Source organism: Malaclemys terrapin, chromosome 1 (assembly GCF_027887155.1).
Source record: "Malaclemys terrapin pileata isolate rMalTer1 chromosome 1, rMalTer1.hap1, whole genome shotgun sequence".
NCBI classification, from domain to species: domain Eukaryota; kingdom Metazoa; phylum Chordata; order Testudines; family Emydidae; genus Malaclemys; species Malaclemys terrapin.
Window position 1 is genome coordinate 103,128,452 of NC_071505.1, and position 23,129 is coordinate 103,151,580.

Consider the following 23,129-nt stretch of genomic DNA (forward strand, 5'->3'; position numbering starts at 1 on the left):
TTGAAAATCAAATGGGATCTCTTTCTAAAAGATGTGCTCTAGCTTAACCCCAAGTTATTGGTGGGGCTGCATTAGTTACTGGGTGAAAATCTGTGCGCTTCGTTACGCGAGAGGTCAGACTAGATGATCAATTGTGTCCTTAAAAATCTTTGAAATTTGAGGAGTTATTTTAGACTGGCTCTGTAGAGTCTCTCTGAGCTGGCACTGTGCTGTCAGAGCTACGGCAGTGGCTTGGCTGGTTGAATTCTTAGCACCAACTTCTCCGAGACCATCAGATTTATTGGTTGTATTTCCATCTCCTCTCAGGTCACTATGAGAATTTCCAGAATGCTTTTGACACTAGCTCGCTGGCTCTGGACAAGCTGCCTCTGGCTTTTTACTCGGGAATGTTTGCATACGGAGGATGGTAGGCTTCCAGCTCTATACTGGACAACATCTCTTCTAATCACTGATGAAAGCCAGATAAGCCCCAAAGAGTTCAAATCGCTGCAGTATGGAACTTGTGTGGAGCCTGTCTCATCGCAGTTACAGATTCAAATGCACCCTGGATCAGCAATGGCCAAGTCATTGTAGTGGCTGTTTACCTGTCCCCTAGAGACTGGACGGAGACCATTTTACTTAGGCAAAACATCATTCGAGGGGCAAATGAAGTAATGTTGGGGACCTCCAAAGAGCACCTCTGCTCTATCTTACATATTACAAAGGAAGCTCATGTCCAGAAAGTAAAGATAATGATGTTGCAGGGTGCAACTCAAAGCATCTAAATCCTTAATATTGGGGGGGCAGTGGATGAAGGGAGCTTCGATCCCAACAGTTTGATTTTCTAGGAAGAAATTCTTCCTTCACCACCACCCTTAAGAAGAAGCATTTGACTTTCTTTGTAGAAAGTCTCTCTATAGTTATGTAGTAAGACACATGGTCTAAGAAAGGGTGCCCCTCTATTCAGGAAGCAAACACCCAGATGCAGCTTGGAAACAGTGACAGATGCATAACCTGTTCCATCTCACTGTTCAAAGCCCAACATGGGAAATGGACTCTCAGGTCCAGACACTTTTTTCTTCTAATTGCAGGTTCTATGTCAACTTTGTAACTGAGGAAATCATAAACCCTGAAAGGTGAGTACCATGGCCAGCTGCTTGAATTCATATCTGGTAGATAAACAAACCACTGAAGAGGATGTTGATTCCCGTGCCCCAAAGCTGGAGCAGCGTAATAATACAAGCTGTTAAAGGGCACGAACTCACTTCAGCACAACAACATGCCAGTTCATAGAAGTCTGAATATTTTTCATATTGAGATTTGACTTGGGTGCAATTCATTTATGCACATACCGACTGTTGTCAAATTGGAGCAGACCACAGGCCTATCAAGGCCTGTTGCCTAGCTTGTGTGGTGGTCGTGAGCCTGATGGTTCAGTGAAGGAGGCTGTGTTGGAGGGGCGGAATTTCTTCTTGACCCCATTAAAGAAAAAAGGACAGGTACCTGTTCCGTAACTGGCATTCTTCGAGATGTGTTGCTCAGGTGTATTCCACTATAGGTGTGTGTGCTCCCCACATGCACCGGTGCCGGAAGTTTTTCCCTTAGCAGTATCCGTAGTGGGGGAGTACCGCTGCGACCCCTGGAGTGACGCCAGTATATCACGCCATAAAGGGGGCTGCGCGCTCCCCCTACCCTCAGTTCCTTCTTGCCAAACAACTCTGACAGAGGGGAAGGAGGGTGGGACGTGGAATACACCTGAGCAACACATCTCGAAGAACGCCAGTTACGGAACAGGTAATTGTCCTTTCTTCTTCGAGTGATCGCGCATGTGCATTCCACTATAGGTGACTCCAAGCTATCCCTGATGGAGGCGGGTAGGACTGTAAGTATGAAATGTCAAGGGTTACCCGGGCGGAGCATCGCTCTACCAAACCCAGCGTCATCCCATGACTGGGAGACGATCGCACAGTGCGATGAGCAAGTGTGGACAGAGGACCATGTAGCAGCCCTACAGATGTCCTGGATAGGGACATGAGCCACATAGGCCGCAGATGAGGCCTGGGCTCTCGTCGAATGTGCCTTCACGATAGGAGGCGGGGGAAGCCCTGCCAGGTCGTAACAGGTGCAAATGCACGGCGTGATCCAGCGGGCGATCCGCTGGGTGGAGACCGGTCGCCACCTAACGCGCTTGGCTGAAGCAATAAAAAGCTGGGGGGGGATTTCCTAAATGGCCTGGTTCTGTCCAGGTAAAAAGCCAGCACTCTGCGCACGTCTAACATGTGCAGGCAGCGTTCCTCGTTGGAGGAATGGGGCTTAGGACAGAGGATAGGGAGGAAAATATCCTGGTCCACGTGAAAAGCCGAGACTACCTTCGGCTAAAAGGAAGGATGAGGGCGGAGCTGAACCTTGTCCTTATGGAAGGCTGTGTAGGGCGGTTCAGAGGTAAGGGCCCTGAGCTCAGAGACCCGGCAGGCTGAGGTGATAGCCACTAAGAATGCCACCTTCCAGCAAAGGTGGGACCATGAACACGTGGCTAAGGGCTCAAAGTGGGGCCCCGTGAAGCAGGAGAGCACCAAGTTCAAGTCCCAGAGTGGGACTGGGGGTCTGGCGTAAGGGAACGCCCGATCTAAGCCTTTCAGAAACCTGCCCATCATGTGCAATGTGAAAAAACAGACATGCCCTGCACAGGGGGATGGAAGGCCGAAATGGCCGCGAGGTACACCCTGATGGAAAGGACACGAGACCTTGAGTGCTAAGAGACAGGAGGTAATTGAGGACCTGTTGGATAGGTGCAGAGGAGGGAGAGGAACCTCTATCTCTTGCCCACCTAAAGAACCTATAACACTTAGCCAGGTAGGTCCGCCGCATGGAAGGTTTCCGACTTTCCAGCAGGATCCTCCTGACGTCGTCAGAATACCTGCCCTCCTCTGCATTCAACTATGAAGCAGCCATGCTGTCAGATGGAGCGCGGCTAGGTTGGGATGGAGGAGACGTCCTGGCTCCTGGGAGAGGAGGTCCAGGCGTAGCGGCAGCCTGCAAGGGAGGGCTGCTAAGAGTTGCAGGAGGGACCCGTACCAATGCTGACGGGCCCAATCAGGGGCTATGAGGATCATCCTTGCTCCGTCTGACTTCACCTTCTGCAACACCTTGTCTATTCAGGGGAAGGGCGGGAAGGCGTACAACAGGGGCCCCAACCATGGGAGCAGGAACGCATCTGACATCGCCCCATCACCCTGCCCTGCCCTGGAGCAGAATCAAGGACACTGTCAATTCTGGGCGATGGCGAACAGGTCTACGTGGGGAGTGCCCCACTATAGGAAGATCCACCTGGCCACGTCCCCTCACAGGGACCACTCGTGCTGCTGGGAGAATACCCTGCTCAGGCGGTCCGCAAGAGAGTTGCTCTTGTCCGGCAGGTAAAAAGCCCGCAGGAGTACATTGTGGGCTATACAAAACTCCCACAGGAGCTGGGCTTCCTGGCATAAGGCCCTGGAATGCATACCACCCTGCTTGTTGACATAGTACATGACGGTCATGTTGTCCGTAAGGACTCTGAGTACCCTCCCTTGGATGTGCTGGCGGAACACCACACAGGCGAGGTGAATGGCCCTGAGCTCCCTGACATTTATGTGGAGGGTTAATTCCCCTGGAGACCACAACCCCTGGGTCCTGAAGGACCCCACGTGCGCTCCCCAGCACAGGTCCAAGGCATCTGACACTAGGTCTAGTGAGGGAGCAGGGTCCCTGAAGGGGATACCCCGGAGCATGTTGCCCAGGAGGGACCACCTTTGGAGGCCTGCCACCACCCTGGGCGGCACTGTGACTACCATGTCCAGGCTGTCCCTGACCTGGGAATACCTGGAGGCCAACCACAGCTGGAGGGGCCTCATTCGAAGCCTGGCATGTCGCACTACATAGGTGCATGTTGCCATGTGGCCTAGGACCTTAAGGCACAGCTGTGCCGTGGTTACCGGAAAGGCTGTGAACTGGGCGATGAGAGCTTTGAGCATCTCAAACCTGTCCCTTGGGAGGGAGGCCGAGGCTACCCGGGAATCTAGCAGTGCGCCTATAAAGGTTATGCGCTGAACTGGGATTAACGTGGATTTCTCCTCGTTTACCAGCAGGCCTAGGGTGCCACAGGCATCTCTGCTGTTGCTGCACCAGGGATCGAGACTGGCCCTTGAGCAGCCAGTCGTCTAAGTAGGGGAAGATCTGCAGCCCTTTCCTCCTGAGGTGGGCTGCAACCACCGCCATACATTCCGTAAACACCCTGGGGGCCGTAGAGAGGCCAAAGGGGAGGACCGTAAACTGGAAGTGGTCCTGTCCCACCAGGAAACGGAGGTAGCGCCTGTGACCCTCGAAAATGTGGATGTGAAAATACACATCCTGGAGGTCCAGTGACGTAAACCAATCCCCCTGGTCTAGGGATGGAATAATGGAGGCCAGGGACAACAAACCAGGAATTGGTTGAGATTCCGCAGGTTGAGGATGGGCCGAAGCCCGCCCTTTGCCTTGGGGACGAGGAAATACCTGGAGTAAAACCCCTTGCCCTAGGCCTCTCGAGGCACCTTTTCCACCGCTCCCAAGGAAAGGAGGCGTCGTACCTCCTGACGGAGGAGGAGGGTATGCTCTGGAACCCCGGTCTGGCACCTGACGGGGAGCACTTGGGAGGGGTTGCCACAAACTGGAGCCTGTACACTTGGGAGATGGTGCTGAGGACCCATTGATCCGTCATTATACTGGACCATTGGAGTTGGAAAACCGATAAACAGTTGAAAAAAGGCAACTTTATTAACTGGGTGGGGGGAGCACTGGCAACAGGCCCAGTGACCCCCCTCAATAAGTCAAAAACGCTGTTTCCCGGGGTGCTTGCCCTTCGAGGGACCAGGTCACTGGGCCAAGTGGGATTGGCGTTGTGACCTGTGCCTCTGATCCCTCTGCCGCTTAGGCAGGGGTTCATATCTACCCCTAGCTTGTGGAGCGGGGGATTGAGGTCTGGGCTTGTCCTTTGCAAGTGGGACATACAGGCCCAGCATCTGCAGGGTGGTACAGGAATCCTTCATCCCATGCAGATGGGTATCAGTCTGATCAGCAAACGGTGCCTTGCCATCAAACGGCAGGTCCTGCATTATCGACTGCGATTCAGAGGAGAGCCCCGAGAGGGAAAGCCACGATGCTCGCCGCATGGAGACAGCTGTGGCCAAGGAGCGGGTGGCCATGTCCGCTGCGTCCAAAGCAGCCTGGAGAGCCACCTTGGCCGCGGTTGCCTCTTCTTGGACAAGCGCCCGAAACTCCTTCACCTCACTATCAGGGAGGAAGCACTCAAACTTGGGGAGAGATCCCCAAAAGGTTAAACTCGTAGCAACCTAGAAGCACCTGATGGTTGGCCATGCGGAGTTCGAAACTCATCGAGTAAGACTTTTGTCCGGAAGAGTCAAGTCTACGAGCGTCCCTGTCCTTGGGCGTGGGCGCAGGCTGACCACTCCTCTCGGGGTGGTGGACCGACTCTACCACCAGGGAGTTAGAGGCTGGGTGAGTGTAGAGGTACTCAAGACCTTTGGCAGGGACGAAGTACTTCCTCTCAGCCTTTTTAGAAATAGGGGCAAGGGAGGCCGACGTTTGCCAAAGGCCAGCGGTGATATTGGCAACTCCTTGATGAAAGGGGAGCGCCACACGCTCCTGGACCGAGGAGGCGAGGACATTAAAAAGCGTGTCGGAGGGCTCCTCCATCTCCTCGGCCCGGAGCTCGAGGTTGGCTGCCACCCTCCGAAGCAGCTCTTGATGGGCCTTAAAGTCCTCTTGCGAAGAGGGAGGCGGTACCGCAACCGAATCGCCCTGTGCTGTCGAGGTGGAAGGTACAGCACCTTCAACGGCAAGCGTCACCGTGGGCTCTACTACGGGGTCCGGTGCTGGAGCCGGCGTCAGGGGATTGGCACCCACAGCTTGATCCCAGTACCGCAGCGATGCAGGGCGGCCCTGGGAAGCTCCCGCCACGGAGCGAGGACCGAGGTGCACTGGAGCCTGAGGCCACGGCGCTAGCTGACACCACTGACCATGCCATGGCACAGTCTGGAGTAGAAGCATGTCAGGCGCCGGAGGTGTAGGTTTGTCCGGCAGCATGGCTCGGCCCCGGGATAGATGACTGCGCATCGACACCGAGGTTCAGGAAGAGCGAACGGTGCCGTAAGAACAGTTCCGATCATGACGGCTCCTGCCCTGAGACTTCGACCTGGAGTAGGATGAGAGGTAAACACCCGAGGAGCTGCGTCTGAACTGTTCGCGGAGCCTGTGGGCCTGGTGCCTCAGTGCCAGGGAATGCGGGGACACGCTGCGAGCCTGACCTCTATGGTGCCGGGTCCTGGAGTGGAAGCGACGGTGCCAACAGCGTCGCAACCTGTTCCTCTCGGAGTCGCTGGAAGAAGAGGGATGGTGTCGCCTCTTTCTTCCTGCACAACGGCGCTCAGGACCAGAAGAGTGGGAAATGCTCATGGCGGAATCATGACGAGGGGTCGATGTGCGTCGTGAAGGCCTGCTAAGCTGCCCAACTCGGGTCTAGCCTCACCCCTAGTCTTTTACCAGTGCCTCTGAGATTTTCCCGTCCTCTTAGGTGGGGAACGGTGCCGGGACGTCGAAGGTGCCTCACTGCGCACCGAGGACGCGGTATCGGGAGCAGATTCAGAGTGGTGCTCGGGAGCCACTTCGCCGCGTGCTGACAATGCGGATCCCGGCATGGTGCCAGCTCAACGCGCCGGTGCCAATGCCGACTCCATTAAAAGCGCTCAGAGTCAGATCTCACGCTCCTTCTTCGTTCGCGACTTGAAAGAGCGGCAGATCTTACACTTCTCACTAATGTGAGACTCTCCCAGACAGCGAAGACAGAGTGTGGATCGTTTCTGGGCATAGAATTGCGACAAGAGTCGCACGACTTGAAGCCTGGGTCACGGGGCATGCCTCGAGCCAGGCACTAACAGAAGAAAAGTTCAGCAAAGAAACGGTTCAGTGAACTAGATACCACTAAGGCTATAACGCTGCAGCCAAGGCTGGAGCAAGTTCTGACTACCTTCACTGGCGGCAAGAAGGAATTGAGGGGGGGGGGGGAGCACGCAGCCCCCTTTATGGCGTGATATACCGGTGCCACTCCAGGGGTCGCAGCGGTGCTCCACCACTACGGATACTGCTAGGGGGAAAAACTTCCGGCACCGGTGCACGTGGCAAGCACGCACACCTATAGTGGAATACACATGAGCAATCACTCGAAGAAGAACTTACGTTTTTAACCAATGGGGTCAGTCCCAGAATAACCACACTAGCTGAGAATTGGGCTTGGTTAGTGTTCTCAATGCTTATTACGCTGTGCTGTACAGCATTGCCTGACTCAACCCGCTTTGTAACTTAGCTTCAATGAGCACCAGTTCATTGTTGTAACCATGTCGGTCCCAGAACATTAGAGAGACAGAGTGGGTGAGGTCATCTCATTTATTGGACCTCTTTGTAAAGTCGAAAGCTTCTCTCTCTCTCTCTCTCACCAACAGAAGTTGATCCAATAAAAGATATTACCACACCCACCTTGTCTCTCTAATGAGCACCAAGGCAGGAATTTCATCCCATTGCCAGTGGATGTGTAGGGATGAAAAAAGGGACTCTCAGAAGGGGAGGAGAGATATTTAGGGCTGATCCAAATGAAGAGTCTCTTTGATTTTTCCCTTTACAGTGAGGTTTATTCTAATTGTAAATAGGGTTTTAAAAAAGGGACCTAAAATGAGCTTCAATTCCCATAGCAATTCTCCCTCAGTGACTGGGTGCCTAAAATTAGATGTTTTAGCCTACCAGGTTTGGATCTTCATAGGATGTCTTGCTGATGCAATAGAGGACAAAGGGGACCTACTCAAATTTAGCCTTTAGTACCTCCTGATTAAGAAGTATTATTTTAGGCACAGCTGTCTTCTGCCCAAGACAAATATGGGTATTTTGGAAAAAGGTCTGAAATGAAAGCCACAAGAAAAAATGCCACCACAGGGAATTTAACAATTGTTTGCTATGACCTCATTCTCATGATTCTGCATTTACATAATCAGCAACCTACAATCATAATCAGGAGATGCAACACAGGTTCTAGAGCTGGGTAGGACACCGTTTTCCCATCCTGGTAAAAAAAATTCAAAACTTCAGATTTTCTAGTCCTGAATCGGGATGAAAAGTTGAAATCTCAAATTTTCATGAACCAACCACTGGGAAAACAATTTCACTTTCAGTCAATCAAAAACATTTCATGTAACCATTTTGAAATGTTCTGTTTTGTCTTTATTTCTCTATAAGTAGCTTAAGATTTCTAAACAAAAAGTCATTTAAAACCAAAACCAGATTTTTCCATTTTGGAAGCGTCAAAATGGGATGGTTTGACCATTTCAAAATTTGTCCAAACCAAACCTTTCCCACAAAAGTTCTGGTTTAATATCTGCATTTTTCAGTGAAAAAATGTGATGTTGCAAATTCCCAACCAATTCTACTATATTCACATGGGATAGAGGTAAACCTGATGGACAGTTGAGAGGTGCAATAAAAGGGTTGTTTTTATTCTATTGTAGGAATATCCCACTGAGCGTGATAGTGTCCTTGCTCATTGTTACTCTAGGGTACCTTCTCACTAACATCTCCTACTACGCAGTCCTGACAGCAGAGGAAGTGCTGGCCTCGGAGGCTGTGGCTGTGGTGAGTATGGTCCTTTGTTTTTATTGGATATTTTCAGTGTAACACAGATAGTTCACATCTGGGACCAGAGGGGCTACTGGAGCGAGGCCAGAGATTCATTAAAGGAAGGAACAGATTGCAGATTCTTATGCCGGGGCAAATGTCTGTTTAAACATATGGCAAGAAGTATAAAGGAGCTGGTCTAGGAATAGTATTGCTCTCATAAGGAGTGTCTGTCCTCTTCAGCAAGAAGAAATATACTTACAGCCACTGAATTGCAGGGATTTGCCCCAATTTTTCATGGGGTTTATATGATCCATACCCCCTTCCACATTTTGTCCCCCAACCCCCAGTCTTGCAGGCTATAACTTTATATAAAGTTCTTTATACTGACAACTTTGCTCCTGCCTCCCAGCAATTCTTCTGAAATGACTCACCTGTTGGATTGCTTGTAAGGTTCTCTTGCCTCTTAGTAATAATGGAGATGGGATTAGCTTGAGGTGGTGATAAAACCTGGCTTTTCCACCAGCGCAATTATAGAAACTGACATGTGAGACAGGTGTAATGAACTCTGAATAACTGGGTTCTCTATTTTTCCCCCCAGAGCTTTGTAGATCGAGCTTTTAAGAGCATTTCCTCAGCAATTCCAATCCTAGTTGCTCTGTCCTGCTTTGGTTCTCTGAATGGAGGAATCTTTGCAGCTGCAAGGTAAAAGCCTGTCCTTTCTAAAACCAAACATCTCTTCCATACTAAAACCAGCTAATCTTTAGTTCAAAACACACTTTCTGCAGCCCTTGATCTGCTAAAAAACATTCATGTCAATCAATGGACTGAAGACACCCTATCACAAGCGAAAGCTATATTAATGCTATAACAAGTATCCTGCCATCAGGGCACTTCACTCTTAAGGTTGCCATCTATGTTGTATGCCTCTTATGGCTTTCGTTTTGCTGGTGTGGTTTGATTTCTTTCATTGTCTAACATGAAGCTTAAGGGGAAACTCAAGAGCCAGGGAGCTGCAAAAAACACATGCTGTATCATGAGCTCCCCCTGCTGGTGATGAGTAATATTGTATCTATCTTGCTTTCTACAGCTGGTCAAAAATTTCAAAAAGGCGCATAATCAGAAATATTTTCATTAAAAAAAATCCCAAAACGTAACTGAAAATCTTGTACAAAATGAAAATTTTTCACAAAATTGCTTACCTTCTTTCCACCCACTTCTGCTTCTTTCTAACAGGATGTTGTTTGCAGCTTCCAGGGAAGGACAGTGGCCTCCACTCTTCTCCATGATCCATAGGTGAAGAAACACCCCCTTCCCAGCCCTTTTATTAATGGTGAGCAGAGCTTTCTGGATTCTGAACGAGGCTTGAGGGTTTTTTAAACTCTCATTCTTAGAGAATGAACTCATCTGCCCTCCCCACCCCCGCACTAAGCCCATTTCATTAATGAACTATGATAATATAAAAAATTTAAATGTATCATTTATTATGGGGTAACACCTAAAGCTCCACTGTACAAATGTATCATAAGTGACGGCTCCTGTCCCAAGCAGTTGATGGTCTACGGGTGTGTCTACACTGCACGCTTTTTTTTTTTTTTTTGGTGGTGTGTAGAGTACCTACCCATGTCGCCTCTCCCCCAGCACGGGTATAAAGAGCAGTGTAGCTGGTGAGGCGCAGCGTAGGTGATTAGAGAACAGACACACTGAAGGGTGTGGTGGGTATGTATGTGAGGGCCTACTTTACAGGCACTCTACTCACCCAAGCCATGTCTCCCTGTCTCCACTGCTATTTTTAGAGCTGTAGTGTCCTTGCAGCTGGAGCCCTTCCCCTCTCCACTCCCCACCCCCACCCCCACCCTGGGAAAGACACTGGCTGTGGGAGTTAGCAGGGAAAGGCTGTTCCAGCTCCCTATTGTTGGAGCCTACACCTGCAGCAGGGAAAGACTGTGTCAGAGGGGTTTCCTCATTGCCTCCCCCCACCAGAACCTTTCCCTGACACCTGAAGCTACAGACCTCGGTGTGGTTGCAGCCCACTTTTAACTATGGCAAATAGCTACACGTATCGAACGTGCTGTGGGCAGCCCTGTACAGCGCTGATGTAGCCTAAAAGACAAGACAACACAGGTGAATGAGACAGGGAGAGGGTAGAGTAGCAATACCAATGTTTTTGCACAAACTAGCTGTGAGTGTCATTCTTAACCAGTCACTAGCAGGGATCACAACTCCCACCTGTCTAGCCCTTAACAGATGGCATTGTCTGGTCCGCCCCCACAGACTGGAATTCTTAACTGGACTTCCCACTGTCCACATAAATCCGCTGCCATCATAATTGGCACTGTTCAGTGCCCTTCCTGCCCAAGAACACAATGGGTATGCTGGCTGAACTACTGTACCTTCTTCAGAGCAGGATTCGGGACACTTTGGTGGGGCAGCATATGGGAAGCTTGCACTGCTACTTCCCATGTTGTAGCTGTTCGTTGTCTAGACAGAAGACATCAGTTGACAACACTATCAAACCTACCACTCTGTAGGAGTGCTAAATTCACATGAGCACATTTTTATAGAAGAAAAAACTCCTATTTGGAATCCAATTGTGCAATAACTAATCTATAGGACAAGTGATCTGATTTCAGAGCCCTGGACGTCACTTCCTTTCCTTCTCTCCTTTGTTGGTCACAGGAAGTTGTTGTGTCTTGTTTCATATTAAATTGTAAGCTCTTCAGGACAGGAGCTCTGTTACCTGTTTGTTTCCACACAGCATCTAGCACAGTGAAGCCCTGGTGTTTTCAGGTGCTACCACAATAGAATACCTTCAAAGATCCTTGTGGCACCAAGTAATCTGAGACTAATAAAGTGCAATAAGGTCCAAATTCTAGGTCTGGTGGACTTTGCATCAAAGGAAAGGGTTGGCTTTTCATCTATTTCACATGAGAGAGAAATTTTTCAAAGGGCAATTTGACACCCAACTCCCATTGACAGTCAGTGGGAATTGGAAACCTAACTCCCATTTGTTCCTTTAAAATCTCCTCCTAAACGAAGTTTTAAAAAAAAAAACCCACACCTTCTCAACTCAGGGTTTCTTATAGTGCCCCATGAACACAGTAGCTAAGAGTTTCCCAAGCAAACTAAATCTGCACAGTAAGGACTTAAGTCTCCGGCTCTTTTCACTTATTGGAGGCCCTGTGATTTAGTTAATACCATACTTGCACATGTTGAGCAAACACACCAGCACCATTGAGGAGACGGAAAGAACATAAGACAATAGCACTTTATAACTGTTGTAAGACCTACACAAGTAACATGGGGTGGAAAAGAAAAGCATCTTCCCTAGGTGTTCCTGCAGTGCTTAATACTGCATTTTCGTCTGTGTCCTAGTTGCCTCTGATCTTCTTGATGGTGTTGATTGGCGATCTCTATGGCCTATTGAACTTCTATAGCTTTTCACGCTGGCTCTTCATAGGACTGGTGACCCTGGGGCTCATGATACATCGTTATCGGCATCCTGAGATACCGAGGCCCTTCAAGGTACAAGGAGATCCAGCTAACAACAGCTACGCAAAACAACACAATGTGGGGATTTTGAAAAAGGAGTAGTTTAGATGTGAAAGGCTAGAGATCGGCAAAAGTGGCTGCATGAGATCAAATGGTCCTCCAGTATTCTGTACTTGTTTCATCTGGAGACAAGGAACCCAAATGACAAACTATTGTAATTATAGTGAGTTAGATAAGGCCACTAGTTTGTTTCTGCTTATAGAATAGCAACAATTGCAGCCTCCTGGCTACTAGCATAGCTTCCAGAAATTCAGTACTGATATAGTTAATGGCAGTGGTAAGACATGAAAAACGTAGCTGATTTTGCTTAAGTTTTGTATCTGAGCAGGCAAATGCTCCTACTGATACACAAGTGACAGCTGCAGTGTAGAAAGTGACCATATGATGCTTGCCCCCCCCCCCGTCCCCAAGCACAGCAACACTGCAAAATGCAACCAGCTGAATGAAAATTATGTATGTCAAATGTTCAGCACAGCTCTCTCGGCTGCAACAACTTATTTAAAGTCAATGGAAATCATGCAGGTAAAACTGCAGAAATCTAAAACTTAGCCCAGTTATGTTAAGTTTTGTTGCAACAAAAAAACAAAGCTCAGTACAAAACCAATCCAGTCAAGTGCATCCCAAACCAGAATAATGCTCTCTGTCCTCTCAAGTTCAGATATTTTCAGGACTACTATAGCTTAGAAAGTGAAACCACTACCATGCAGTTTCAGTGCTTTGTACAAATGTCTTGTTTGTTGTTGCTCGATATTACCACAGCAATCTAGTCGGAACATGACTGCAAGCTCTGCCAGCTGACTGCTTAGAATGACCTTCTATTTCCTAGATTTCCTCTTTTCCAGGTGCCTCTATTCATCCCATTGGTTTTCACAATAATATGTTTCTTCATCGTGGGAATGTCCCTTTATTCGGACCCTGTGAACACAGGCATTGGCTGTGCCATAACTCTGACTGGTCTGCCTGTCTACTATCTAGTGGTCCAGAAGTCAAGAATACCAGCCAGCTGCAGTGCAATGTTCAGTAAGTACAGGCAGTAACTTTAGATCTAACACCGAATGTCTTTCTAAAAAATAGGTTCTTGTTCAAACATGTGTAATGCAGGAATCTCACTGCTAAGGTTCTATGGCCTGTGTTAATGCAAGTGGTCAGAGTAGATGATCACCATAGTTCCTTCTGACCTTAAAAAGGAAGAGATTCATAGACTCAGACTTTAAGGCCAGAAGGGACCATCATGATCCTCTAGGCTGACCTCCTGCACATCGCAAGCCACAAAACCTCACCCACCCACTGCTGTTACAGGCCCTAACCTCTGCCTGAGTTACTTGATTTAAATCTTGATTTAAAGACTTCAAGTTACCGAAAATCCACCATTTACTCTAGTTCAAACCAGCAAGTGACCCCTGCCCCATGTTGTACTTGTGAAGCAGGGATATTTTAAAACAAAAGTGTGAGTCTTGCATATTCCCATGCAAAATTATGCATACACTAGCAGTGACTCACCACAAACATCCAATTCTAGGATTAAAAAGCGTCATTACCCTTCCAACCACAGACAATAGCAGCAGGCTAGACAGCACTGCAATTATAATCTCCTCACCCTTTATCCACTAGTCATAGTCTGTCTGATTCAGGTTCTTACAACTTATCACTATGCATCTGAGAATCTGCTGTCCTTACCCACTATCAGGCCTATTTGGGAAATAAGGAAGAGTTCTCCAGAAAAAGCACACACAAGACCTTTCTTATGCAACAGGTTGCAAGTCATATGTATTATTCGATTACAGCAGCACCTTGATGCCATAAATCAGGGCCCCATTGTATTAGGCACCCCCTGGTAAGTAGAGGTCAAACAAAACTGCACTGGAAGCCACATAGGAATACTTTAAGGTGGCTATTTAAGACAGAGGGTTGCACAGGGGAGTTGGTCCTTGGTGCAGTTTTCACTAATTCTGTGTAAGAGGTGTTGCAGAAGGAGTGCTGGGGGACTCTTTGGACAGAGATTGTCCTAGTTCAGCAGTTTTCATTTATGGCATAAACTTCCCCTTCCCCGCCCCCAAACTGGCTTCCTTTTCAGCCAGTGTTTTCTCCTCTCACCTCTTCATTGCATTGTGTTTAGATTCCATGACGGTCAAGCTACAGGTCCTGATGGAAGTCATCCCACAGGAAATCCAGACCTACTGAAGGTCTCTTGCATCAATGCCCAGACTTCAGACTTAACACAAAAAGGCACATTCTTGGCAGCAGCTGGTAAAGAATCCAAGCAATGGGATCCACAAGACCTTCAATAATATCAGACCATAAGTGGGGACCAAGGCTATTTTACTGTTAACATTACCATGGTCACCTTCATGAACCCTTACCTAATGCTGGTTTGTTCAGATGCTCGCATATAAAAAGGTTTCTTTTTAGAGTCAGACTACTTCAGTGATGTTACAATCCAGTACTCCCAACACCAATAATTCATTACTGTGGGGGTGAATCTGAAGTCAAACTGGATGGTGGCGTTTTCCAATAAATGGAGCAAAGGTCAAAGCTACCTTCAATGCATATCATTATACGAACCAATAACAGGGAAAGGGAGTAAGAAAATACAATAATTTAGAGAGAAGAAATAGTTTTCCAAAACCCTTAAAGTATGCCTGAGCAACTTTCACATTGAAGCTGCCCAGGATAGACTGAGCAGAGAGTGGCCATGGAGTCTTTCAGTGTAGGGAGGGACACCAGTCTTCTCACCGACCAATTTGGTTAAACCCAGCCACAAAGTCGGAGATCACTCTCCTATCAAACTTCTGAACTTCACAACCAAGCAAAAGAGGACTGGGAGTACTGTTCATGATAATTGTGCAGGAGGTCACTACTAGCCCTAACCCTTAGGCATTAAGTTTATTCTCAAAACAGTAAAAGTGTTATTTAAAGGTGATGCTGGAAAATGATAGTGGCAGCAAAACTGTTGTATTTAGCAACTAGAATTTTTCCTTCTATTTTAAAGAAAATGGAAATTGAAAGAAAAGGAAAGACGAGGGTGGAGGGTAAGGATATGCTGAATGTATTATTTTGATGCTGCTGCCTGAGGACAATTTGAGTTTTCGAAAAAAGTTTAGAAACAGCTATGGTTAGGGTTTCTCACTCCAGAGTCTGGCAATGCTGCAGAGGGGCTGCTCTCAGCTTCAGAGAGAATGTCATCTTTCCAGCCACTTTGAGCAACCGCACAAACTACAGGGAATCCTCCTAGTAGGCATTATAAACATGTATTCTACATATGCAATACACATGGATATTTGTCAAGAACACTACTGAAGATTAAATTTTTAAATTAAATGAAAACCCACAAAACAAAAACGCTGTCAGCAACCACTTCATTACTAAAAAACGCGATTTCTAATCAGGGCAGCTGAGATACCCACTGACGCATCATAAATCACTTCCCATTGTGCTTAAATATTGTGGATTTAACTTTTTAAAAGGTGAATTTCATATGGGTAAAAAAGTTAGGTTAATAGTGTTGAAGCTTGACATTTTATTTAACCACAGAAAAAGTACATTAGATACACTGCATTTCTCCACAACGTCCCACTAGTGCCTCAATCCTGAGCTGGAGAAAGAGTTGCTGGGAATGAAAATTCAGATTGATGTCACATTTAATACTTTATTCTCCCTGCTAAGACTGGAAACTTCAGTGTCACTTGTGGCACTCATTTTATAATGTGCACATCTGACCATTAGCATTTGGAGTGTGATCAACTCATTTCACAGCCAGGAGATAGACAGTAACCTGATCCCCACTGACACAGGCTAAATGTGAACTGACAATCCAGAAGCAAAAGGCTACCTATTATACATCTGAGCCAGCAGTTCTCAAACTGTGGGTCCGGACCCCAAAATGGGTCACACTCCCATTTTAATGGGGTCACCAGGGCTGGCTTAGACTTGCTGGAGCTTGGGGCTGAAGCCTGAGATATTCAGCCCTAGGCTGCAGGGCTCTTACAGGTCCCCTGGCTGGGGCTGAACCCCTTTGGCTTCAGCTTTGACCCCTTCCCGACCCAGGGCAGTGGGGCTTGGGCTTTGACTCCGGCTCCCCCACCCAGGGCAGAGAGAATCAGGCAGACTCAGGCTTTGATCCGCCCTCCTGGGGTCATGTCTTAATTTTTGTTGTCAGAAGGGGGGGTCGTGGTGCAATGAAGTTTGAGAACCCCTGATCTGAGCCATCCAAGCTCCTCCTAACACCACTTTTTAAAACATTCAGTTTAAACAGTGAAAATATTCTTCTGATTGCTTCCCACTCTGAGGATTCAAAACCCACTAATGCAGAAGCACTTTATCCACATTGAAAAGGCACTATATAGGGTCATAAATAAAATAACTGTCACATGATGGAACTGAAGCATGTAATTCCCCATACAATTCATTGCAAAACAGGAATTGCTATACTGGATCTGTCCCATGGGCCATCCAGTCCAGTATCCTGACAGTGGCCAACACCAGATGTTTAAGAAGGTGGAAGAAACCTCCCAATACCTACTAATTATAGATTGGCTTAAGAGTGAAGCATGAAGATGAATATCTCTTTCAAAGTGTATATTAGCATTAAGTAATTAGAAGCTTGTTCACACTCCTCCTCTCCCCATCACTGGGGACTGTATTAGCAGGTCTTCGTTTTGTTGACTTCTTCATAAAAGTGTGGCTTGCAATTTCACAAGTTACCACCAGGGTATATACTTGGATCACAAATAGTTCTTTCAGGTACTACGTTTGCGCCACAGCTCAGTTTAAATCTCTGTGCATGGATGGAAATACCACTCCCAATAATTGCACAAAGTTAAACTGAGGAACTATTATTTCTCATTAAAAATGATCTTTGGGGAGGAGCAAGAGACAGTATGATCCCTTTGTGGTAGGTTCAAAGCAGCACAGACTCCGTGTATTGTATTTTTAGTTACCTTGTATGTTCTCTCAATAAGCTGAGAGCCAGCCTGCGGAGTAAGTGACTTCGCTACGTACACAGGATACAAAAAAACAAAAACCAATTTTTGCCATCCTTTTCTCCTGAGCCCACTGACACATCACCTAAGATTTTAATACCGTGGCATGGCCATCACTGTGATATTGGAGCACACCACTTGCATGGGATAGAGGGAATGTTTCGCCCAGGCAAGTCTTTGCAGCAGTTCAGCAGCACACAGCACTATCTTTGTAGAGAAAGAGAAAACATTACACTAACTCTAAATGCAGTGTGACAGGGCTTCTTCCTCCCAGTGGTGTGGCGACACGTGAATACAAACTGAGGACCAATGATGATTGTGAAAGGAAACATGATGCAGTTGCAGATGGAATGGACAGAAAAGCAGGCAAGGATAAAAGGAAATGAGACAATGTTGGTAAAGAAAAAAATAAAAAGAGGGGGTGAGTGAGTGATAGAAACTTCTACCATAAACAGTACCTCGTCAGTCACCGACAGGAAGAGCTGCTCCCAGAAAAGCCAGAGACATCAGGAACATAAGGCAAACTTGACCAAAAAGAAAGAATATGAAAAAAAGAGGCAAGAAGAAAAGGAAAAAATAATTTCTTTCGGCATTAAAATGTTTCCAAATTGGATCAATTTCTTGAAGTTTACTAAGTAATGGACCCCTGGAAGGCTCAACCATTTCTTTTTACATTTATCTGTCAAAAAAAGACAGTATACATCCTCACAAAATGCATTCAGCTCCCAGAGACTGTTTTGATAGAAAGCAAACTTACACTTTAAAATAGTAAGAAAATGTACTGCACTCCCCACATCTCTCAAGTACATCTTCATCAAAATCAAGAGTCAAATAACGGCCACAAAAATCAGACCCAGAAACAGAATTAAGCTTTTTTTCCTCATAAGACTTTTTTTTTACAACTTTCTGTATTTACACTTTTAAGCAAGTGAACAAAAACCTGTAGAAATTAAACACTACAGATTGCTAAAATCAAAACATAAGTACAACTTTTTAATTTCAATATTTTAAAGTACAGAAACTGGAAACTATGAATATCAAATACAAATTTAAACAAGCCACTTGTCCTCCCCTAGAATAACCAATGTGAGCTACTTATAGAAACTTACAAATTTAAAGTAAAATTGAAATGAAAATAAATACTGTACATACATTTTCCCTGCCTGCAGGCAAAAGAGGATGGGAAATACTGTTATGAATTGAAAAAATGCTCTTAAAGCTGCAGCATCCCCTTTCCCAGCCAAATACTCAACACTGTAGTGCGTTTCTGTAAAAAGACACACCCACCCACACACACCCCCAACGCATGCACACGGAGACCCCTATTCAGGCAGACAAGCCAATATTTTCCACAGATGTTCAAAAAAGGATAGAAATTAGAGTAGAAAAGGGAGAGGGAAAGAAATGGGCCAGCAAAACCTTACTACAAAACTAGTAAATATAGCCAAGAACTATCCCCTTTTTCAAATTTCATGGATTTTAAAAAAAGAAATAACTGCCAAAGCACTGACAAAATTAGACATATCCCAGCAGAAGTGATAATTCATATTAATATAATCTCTTAAAGTGATCCCTTTCACTCCCGTCCCACAGAATGAAACTGTTATGGCTTAATTTTTTTATTAAAAGTAGAAAAAAGTCCTTTTCCAAAAGGAAATGCAGCTTATGAAGAAGCACATGCATTTCCTAATCAGTGCTATTCATATTTCCCACCCCCTGCATGATTCACCATTTGTTTTGCAACCAGAAATGGTTTTGTGGTGTTTTTTTTTGTTTTGTTTTGAAAAATGGATGTTGCAGCTTTTTAATCCAGTTTAACCACAAACAGTAAGGCCTTGGTTTCATTTCTATTTCTTCTGCAAAATAAAGCGGCTCTAGGTTTGCTTAGTCCCAGGGCCATGGACAGCCTTTAATGGTCTGGAAGTATTATATAAAAGAGCTTTAAAAAGACACTAAGATTTTTGGTGGCATGGAGGCTAGAGGGGGTCACTAGCTATGGTTTGGTTCTAGCCTCAGCCATGCTCAGTCCCTACAATTACCAACCAAGGGTCAGTCAGATAATAACTCAGCCCTGGGTTAAACTCCTGCAAAGGTTTCAAAATGTAGGACTTCATGCCCTGGTGAATGAAAGCAGCCTGTGCCATAGAACACAGCTTGGGAAAGCTGAAGCTTTTTAAAGGATGGCCATGACACTGTGCTCTCTTCTCTCTATTAAAATTAATACAGGTACTTCAGCTTAAAATGTGGCCAGAAAGTAATAATTGTTCATTCTTAACATCAAACCCTTTTGAAATGATTTCTTCAAGAATTATTTCATGTAGAATATTATAGGTTGCATAGGTAATCTACCTCAGAGGTCATTAAGGGCTACTTTGTAGCCAGGCTTTATTAGCAAGTATAGTACAGGAAGAAAGGGGAAAGTTGCTGGAAGAGTCCTTGATATAATTTCTAGGTGGTCTTTCCATTTTCACATTTTTCTTTTTAAAAATTATAAGAACTTGAGTACCTGGAGAAGAGCAACCCCCAAGTGTTTAATTTCATATAATTTTTCCTTCTAGCAACAGAAAGTTTAAAAAATAAGTACAGTAATTTTATCTTAAAGTCCATATTCTTCATGTCTTTTTTCCCCCCTTTAAATATCCTCCTTGAAAATGAGTTCCCATAGGAGGGCTCAGTCCCTCGGCAGCCCCATAGCAGTGCTCCTATCCATCTACCCCCCTCCCCCCCAAAAGTGAAATGTGAGAAAAGACAGGTTCTCTCTCCACCTCTATAGCACCAGGATCAGTCCATCTACAAAAAGCTTGGTGCAACAGTGTTTTCTTCCAAGAATATAATAACATCCCAACATACAAATACATGAATAAGTGAGATCAGCACATCCTCTTCATCAAGCTACCAAAAGGAGACTCATTTGTTAACAATTATCAAGACAATTTCTTTTAAACTGATTGACTGAGGTTCCCTCTCACCCCAAATCAAGTTTTAGTCTCTTAAAGACTTCTGCTGGAAGCATGGAAATCAGGAGAAAATGGAAATGAACCTCTGCCTGTTGACAGCCTATGAAGAGACATTAGTACACTCACTACAATGGAGAGCCACCTTGAAAAAGTGGGAGAGAAGGGAAAAAGAAAGAAAACTAGAAATAACCATTAAACATATATGGGTCCAGCCAAGTACTTTTTCTACTAGTAAGATGATAGCTATATACTTTGCTAATGAGGAGGCTTAGAAGAGAGACCTGCTGCAGACAAGTCACAGGGAAAGCAGCATTGTGTATGTTCCATATTCCAAACCTCCTTAATTCCAGATTCCATTATGACATATTTCTGTTTCAGTGAGTAGTGTTCTCAGAATCTACATTAAAAAAAACAGTCTTTACTCCCCTCCAATTCTGCTTGATGTCCCTTGTGAAATACTTCTGTTGTCTTAATTAATATTAAAAAAAAAAAAAGATAGCCAGTAAGAGAAAAGCAGTTTGGTTTGGTTTGCCAGAACTGACCCAGTTACTCAAAGCCTGGCAGGTATGACCTGGTTTCCCTTGAGCAGACACAAACAGACCAGAGGTAAGCTTTTTTCTTATAAATTTAAACCAGTATTGATAACATGCTACATATTTATCAAATATTTCCATGAGAATATATCAGAAGATAGAATTAAAATTTCATACTGAATGTTGAAAGTATTTTTTCCTCTCATCATTACTGACTGGAAAATTTCTTGCCTGAGAACATTATTATTTCTGGTCACTTTTGAAACCTGTAGAGTAACTGCTCCCTGTCTTTTGTTAGATGGTAATTTGCGAGTATCACTTTTATTGTCCCCTTTCCCCAGCACCCTAAACAAGGCTGGCAGCATGCATTAAATAAAAATGGTCTGCCAACAGAGCTTGAACTCATCCAACGGGTTTTTGGCTATGGGTTAGCAAAATCAATTAACTCTGATGTCTACACTACTTTCAAATCAAAAGCTGGGCAGGGACGAAGAGAAAAACAATTTGCAAGTTCTGGAAAAAGAAAAATCATGAATGCTATTTGCCCAATGCATACCCATGTTATATTTTGATATTTTCTCATCCAGAAATGGGCTGGCCCTCACTTAGCTAGTTCTGATCTTTAATCTAGCTGTATACACGGATATAGCTACATGTAAATCAGGAAGGTAAAGTTGAATTTGTTTTTAAGCACAGCAGGAAGAAGCTATCCAGGACAGAATATGGAGGACAGGCAAACTGAGTGGAGTTAAGACAAATCAATAAATAGGATAGCTAAACCAAGCCTTTTCACTCTCACTATACAGGATGGTATCCCTAGCACATCAATGTTTTACTTTTGGCTGGACCCTGCAAAATGCCCTTTTTACAGAATCAAGTAAAGTTGTTCCCCTCTCCGCCCACCCTGAAAAGTTAAATATTTAATTTTATATTACAGAAAAATACAAATTTAAAATCAACATTATTTACAGGTAATTCAGAATTGGCATTTACTATCAGCTCTATGTAAAGCATGGCACAAATGATCATTCTGAGATCAGCTAGCTACTAAACTCAACACTTACATATGCACCTGTTAAGACTGAAAGTGGCTCATGTGCAGCCTTGCAAGCAGCACATGTTCAGCTGCCTCCTTAGTTCCTCAGTAAAATACATTTTTGAAGTACAGTAACGATCATCACTGGTTTGAGTGCTCCCTCCACCCACCACAGGAAGTCATCTGCCAAATCTTAATTCTGCAATTTATATTTTAAGAATTGTTTCTTCAACCAACACACTTATTCTGAAATATGAAACTTAACCCATTATATTGCACTCTCTCCCATCCCCCAGGAAAATATAAAAGTTGCTCTCCTCTGTACTAACATTTAAACTAAGTTGTATAAAACAAAACTTCTCAAAGCGATTTTATTTTTTCCTTAAGAGAGAAAAATCACATGGCCTGGACCGAACACCAACCATGTCAGAAGGAAGAGCATAAACCCCAATTTGAGGGAGGGGTGCTTTTTAAGACGTTAGCTACTGAACTTGAATAATCATGCTCTCCTTGTAGACAGAAGAGTCTTTGCTTTTCCACTTTGGTGAGTCAGCAATGTGTACGGAATGGGGAGAGGCTAAGGGAACTAAATTGGCAGAGCGCATGCACCTTACAGGGCAACAAAAGCCCAACCAATAGCTTATAAAGAGCAGAAAAAAATATAAAATATGATTTCATATGACTTAATTTAAAAATAATTAATAATGCATCACATCCCTGTTTAAGACTATAACCTGAATATCAAATTTAGGAGTCCAGACTAATCACCATTAATGTGGCTCTCCACTGCACCAAACATACATTATCAAGAACAATTAAAAACCTTCACATTCTTAAATCTAAATTAATAACCCCCACAAAAAAGTCTTCCAAATAAATAGTTAAAAATGAATTTAAAAGTTGTAAAAATCTGTCAGAAATAAATTATGGATAACCACCTTTATCATCTCCCCCTCATGAATTAGCTCAGACACTACCAGCAACAAAGTGATATTCAAGCCCTGATGAGAGACTGTTTCCCAGTCCATTGTCTCTCTGAAGATTTCCCCATTCCCAAATGGTTATTGCTGAGCGGGTGTGGCACAGTGAAAATGCAGCATTGGTTTTTTTGTTCATTAGGCAGTGTTCTACATGGTACATGCAAGTCTGCTTCGGGCAGAGGAACAGCAGAAGCTCCAGGCTCTGCCGCCCTCAATACTGGCTGTGAAGGAAAGACAGCAGCAGCAGCAGTAGTAGCAGCTACATCAAACAAAGAAGCGTGCATGGCCATTTCGGTTCAGCTTAAGGATCTTCCCAAGGCGCTGTTTGGCAGTTGCCATTCCTTTCTTTGGACGCTTGCCTGGAAAATTGAAACCAGTATATCAGTCTATTTTTAGAACCGATTTTGTAAAACAGAAACCTA

General features: G+C 45.2%; 2 protein-coding genes across 2 annotated transcripts in view; one reads left to right on the plus strand and one right to left on the minus strand.

The window, feature by feature from the left end:
• The window catches only part of LOC128840127 (cystine/glutamate transporter-like), a 33,718-nt gene extending 19,082 nt beyond the window's left edge, over window positions 1–14,636 (plus strand). Inside the window, exons 5-12 of the mRNA XM_054033723.1 lie at window positions 307–406; window positions 1,071–1,115; window positions 8,565–8,688; window positions 9,272–9,375; window positions 9,907–10,003; window positions 12,046–12,195; window positions 13,065–13,242; window positions 14,339–14,636. Coding sequence (XP_053889698.1) covers window positions 307–406; window positions 1,071–1,115; window positions 8,565–8,688; window positions 9,272–9,375; window positions 9,907–9,970 — 437 coding nt within the window. The 3' untranslated portion in view covers window positions 9,971–10,003; window positions 12,046–12,195; window positions 13,065–13,242; window positions 14,339–14,636. The remainder of the gene's footprint in view (window positions 1–306; window positions 407–1,070; window positions 1,116–8,564; window positions 8,689–9,271; window positions 9,376–9,906; window positions 10,004–12,045; window positions 12,196–13,064; window positions 13,243–14,338) is intronic.
• A 3,430-nt stretch (window positions 14,637–18,066) lies between these two features.
• Window positions 18,067–23,129, minus strand: part of KDM7A (lysine demethylase 7A) — a 98,548-nt gene continuing 93,485 nt past the window's right edge. Inside the window, 1 exon segment of the mRNA XM_054033738.1 lies at window positions 18,067–23,066. Coding sequence (XP_053889713.1) covers window positions 22,972–23,066 — 95 coding nt within the window. The 3' untranslated portion in view covers window positions 18,067–22,971.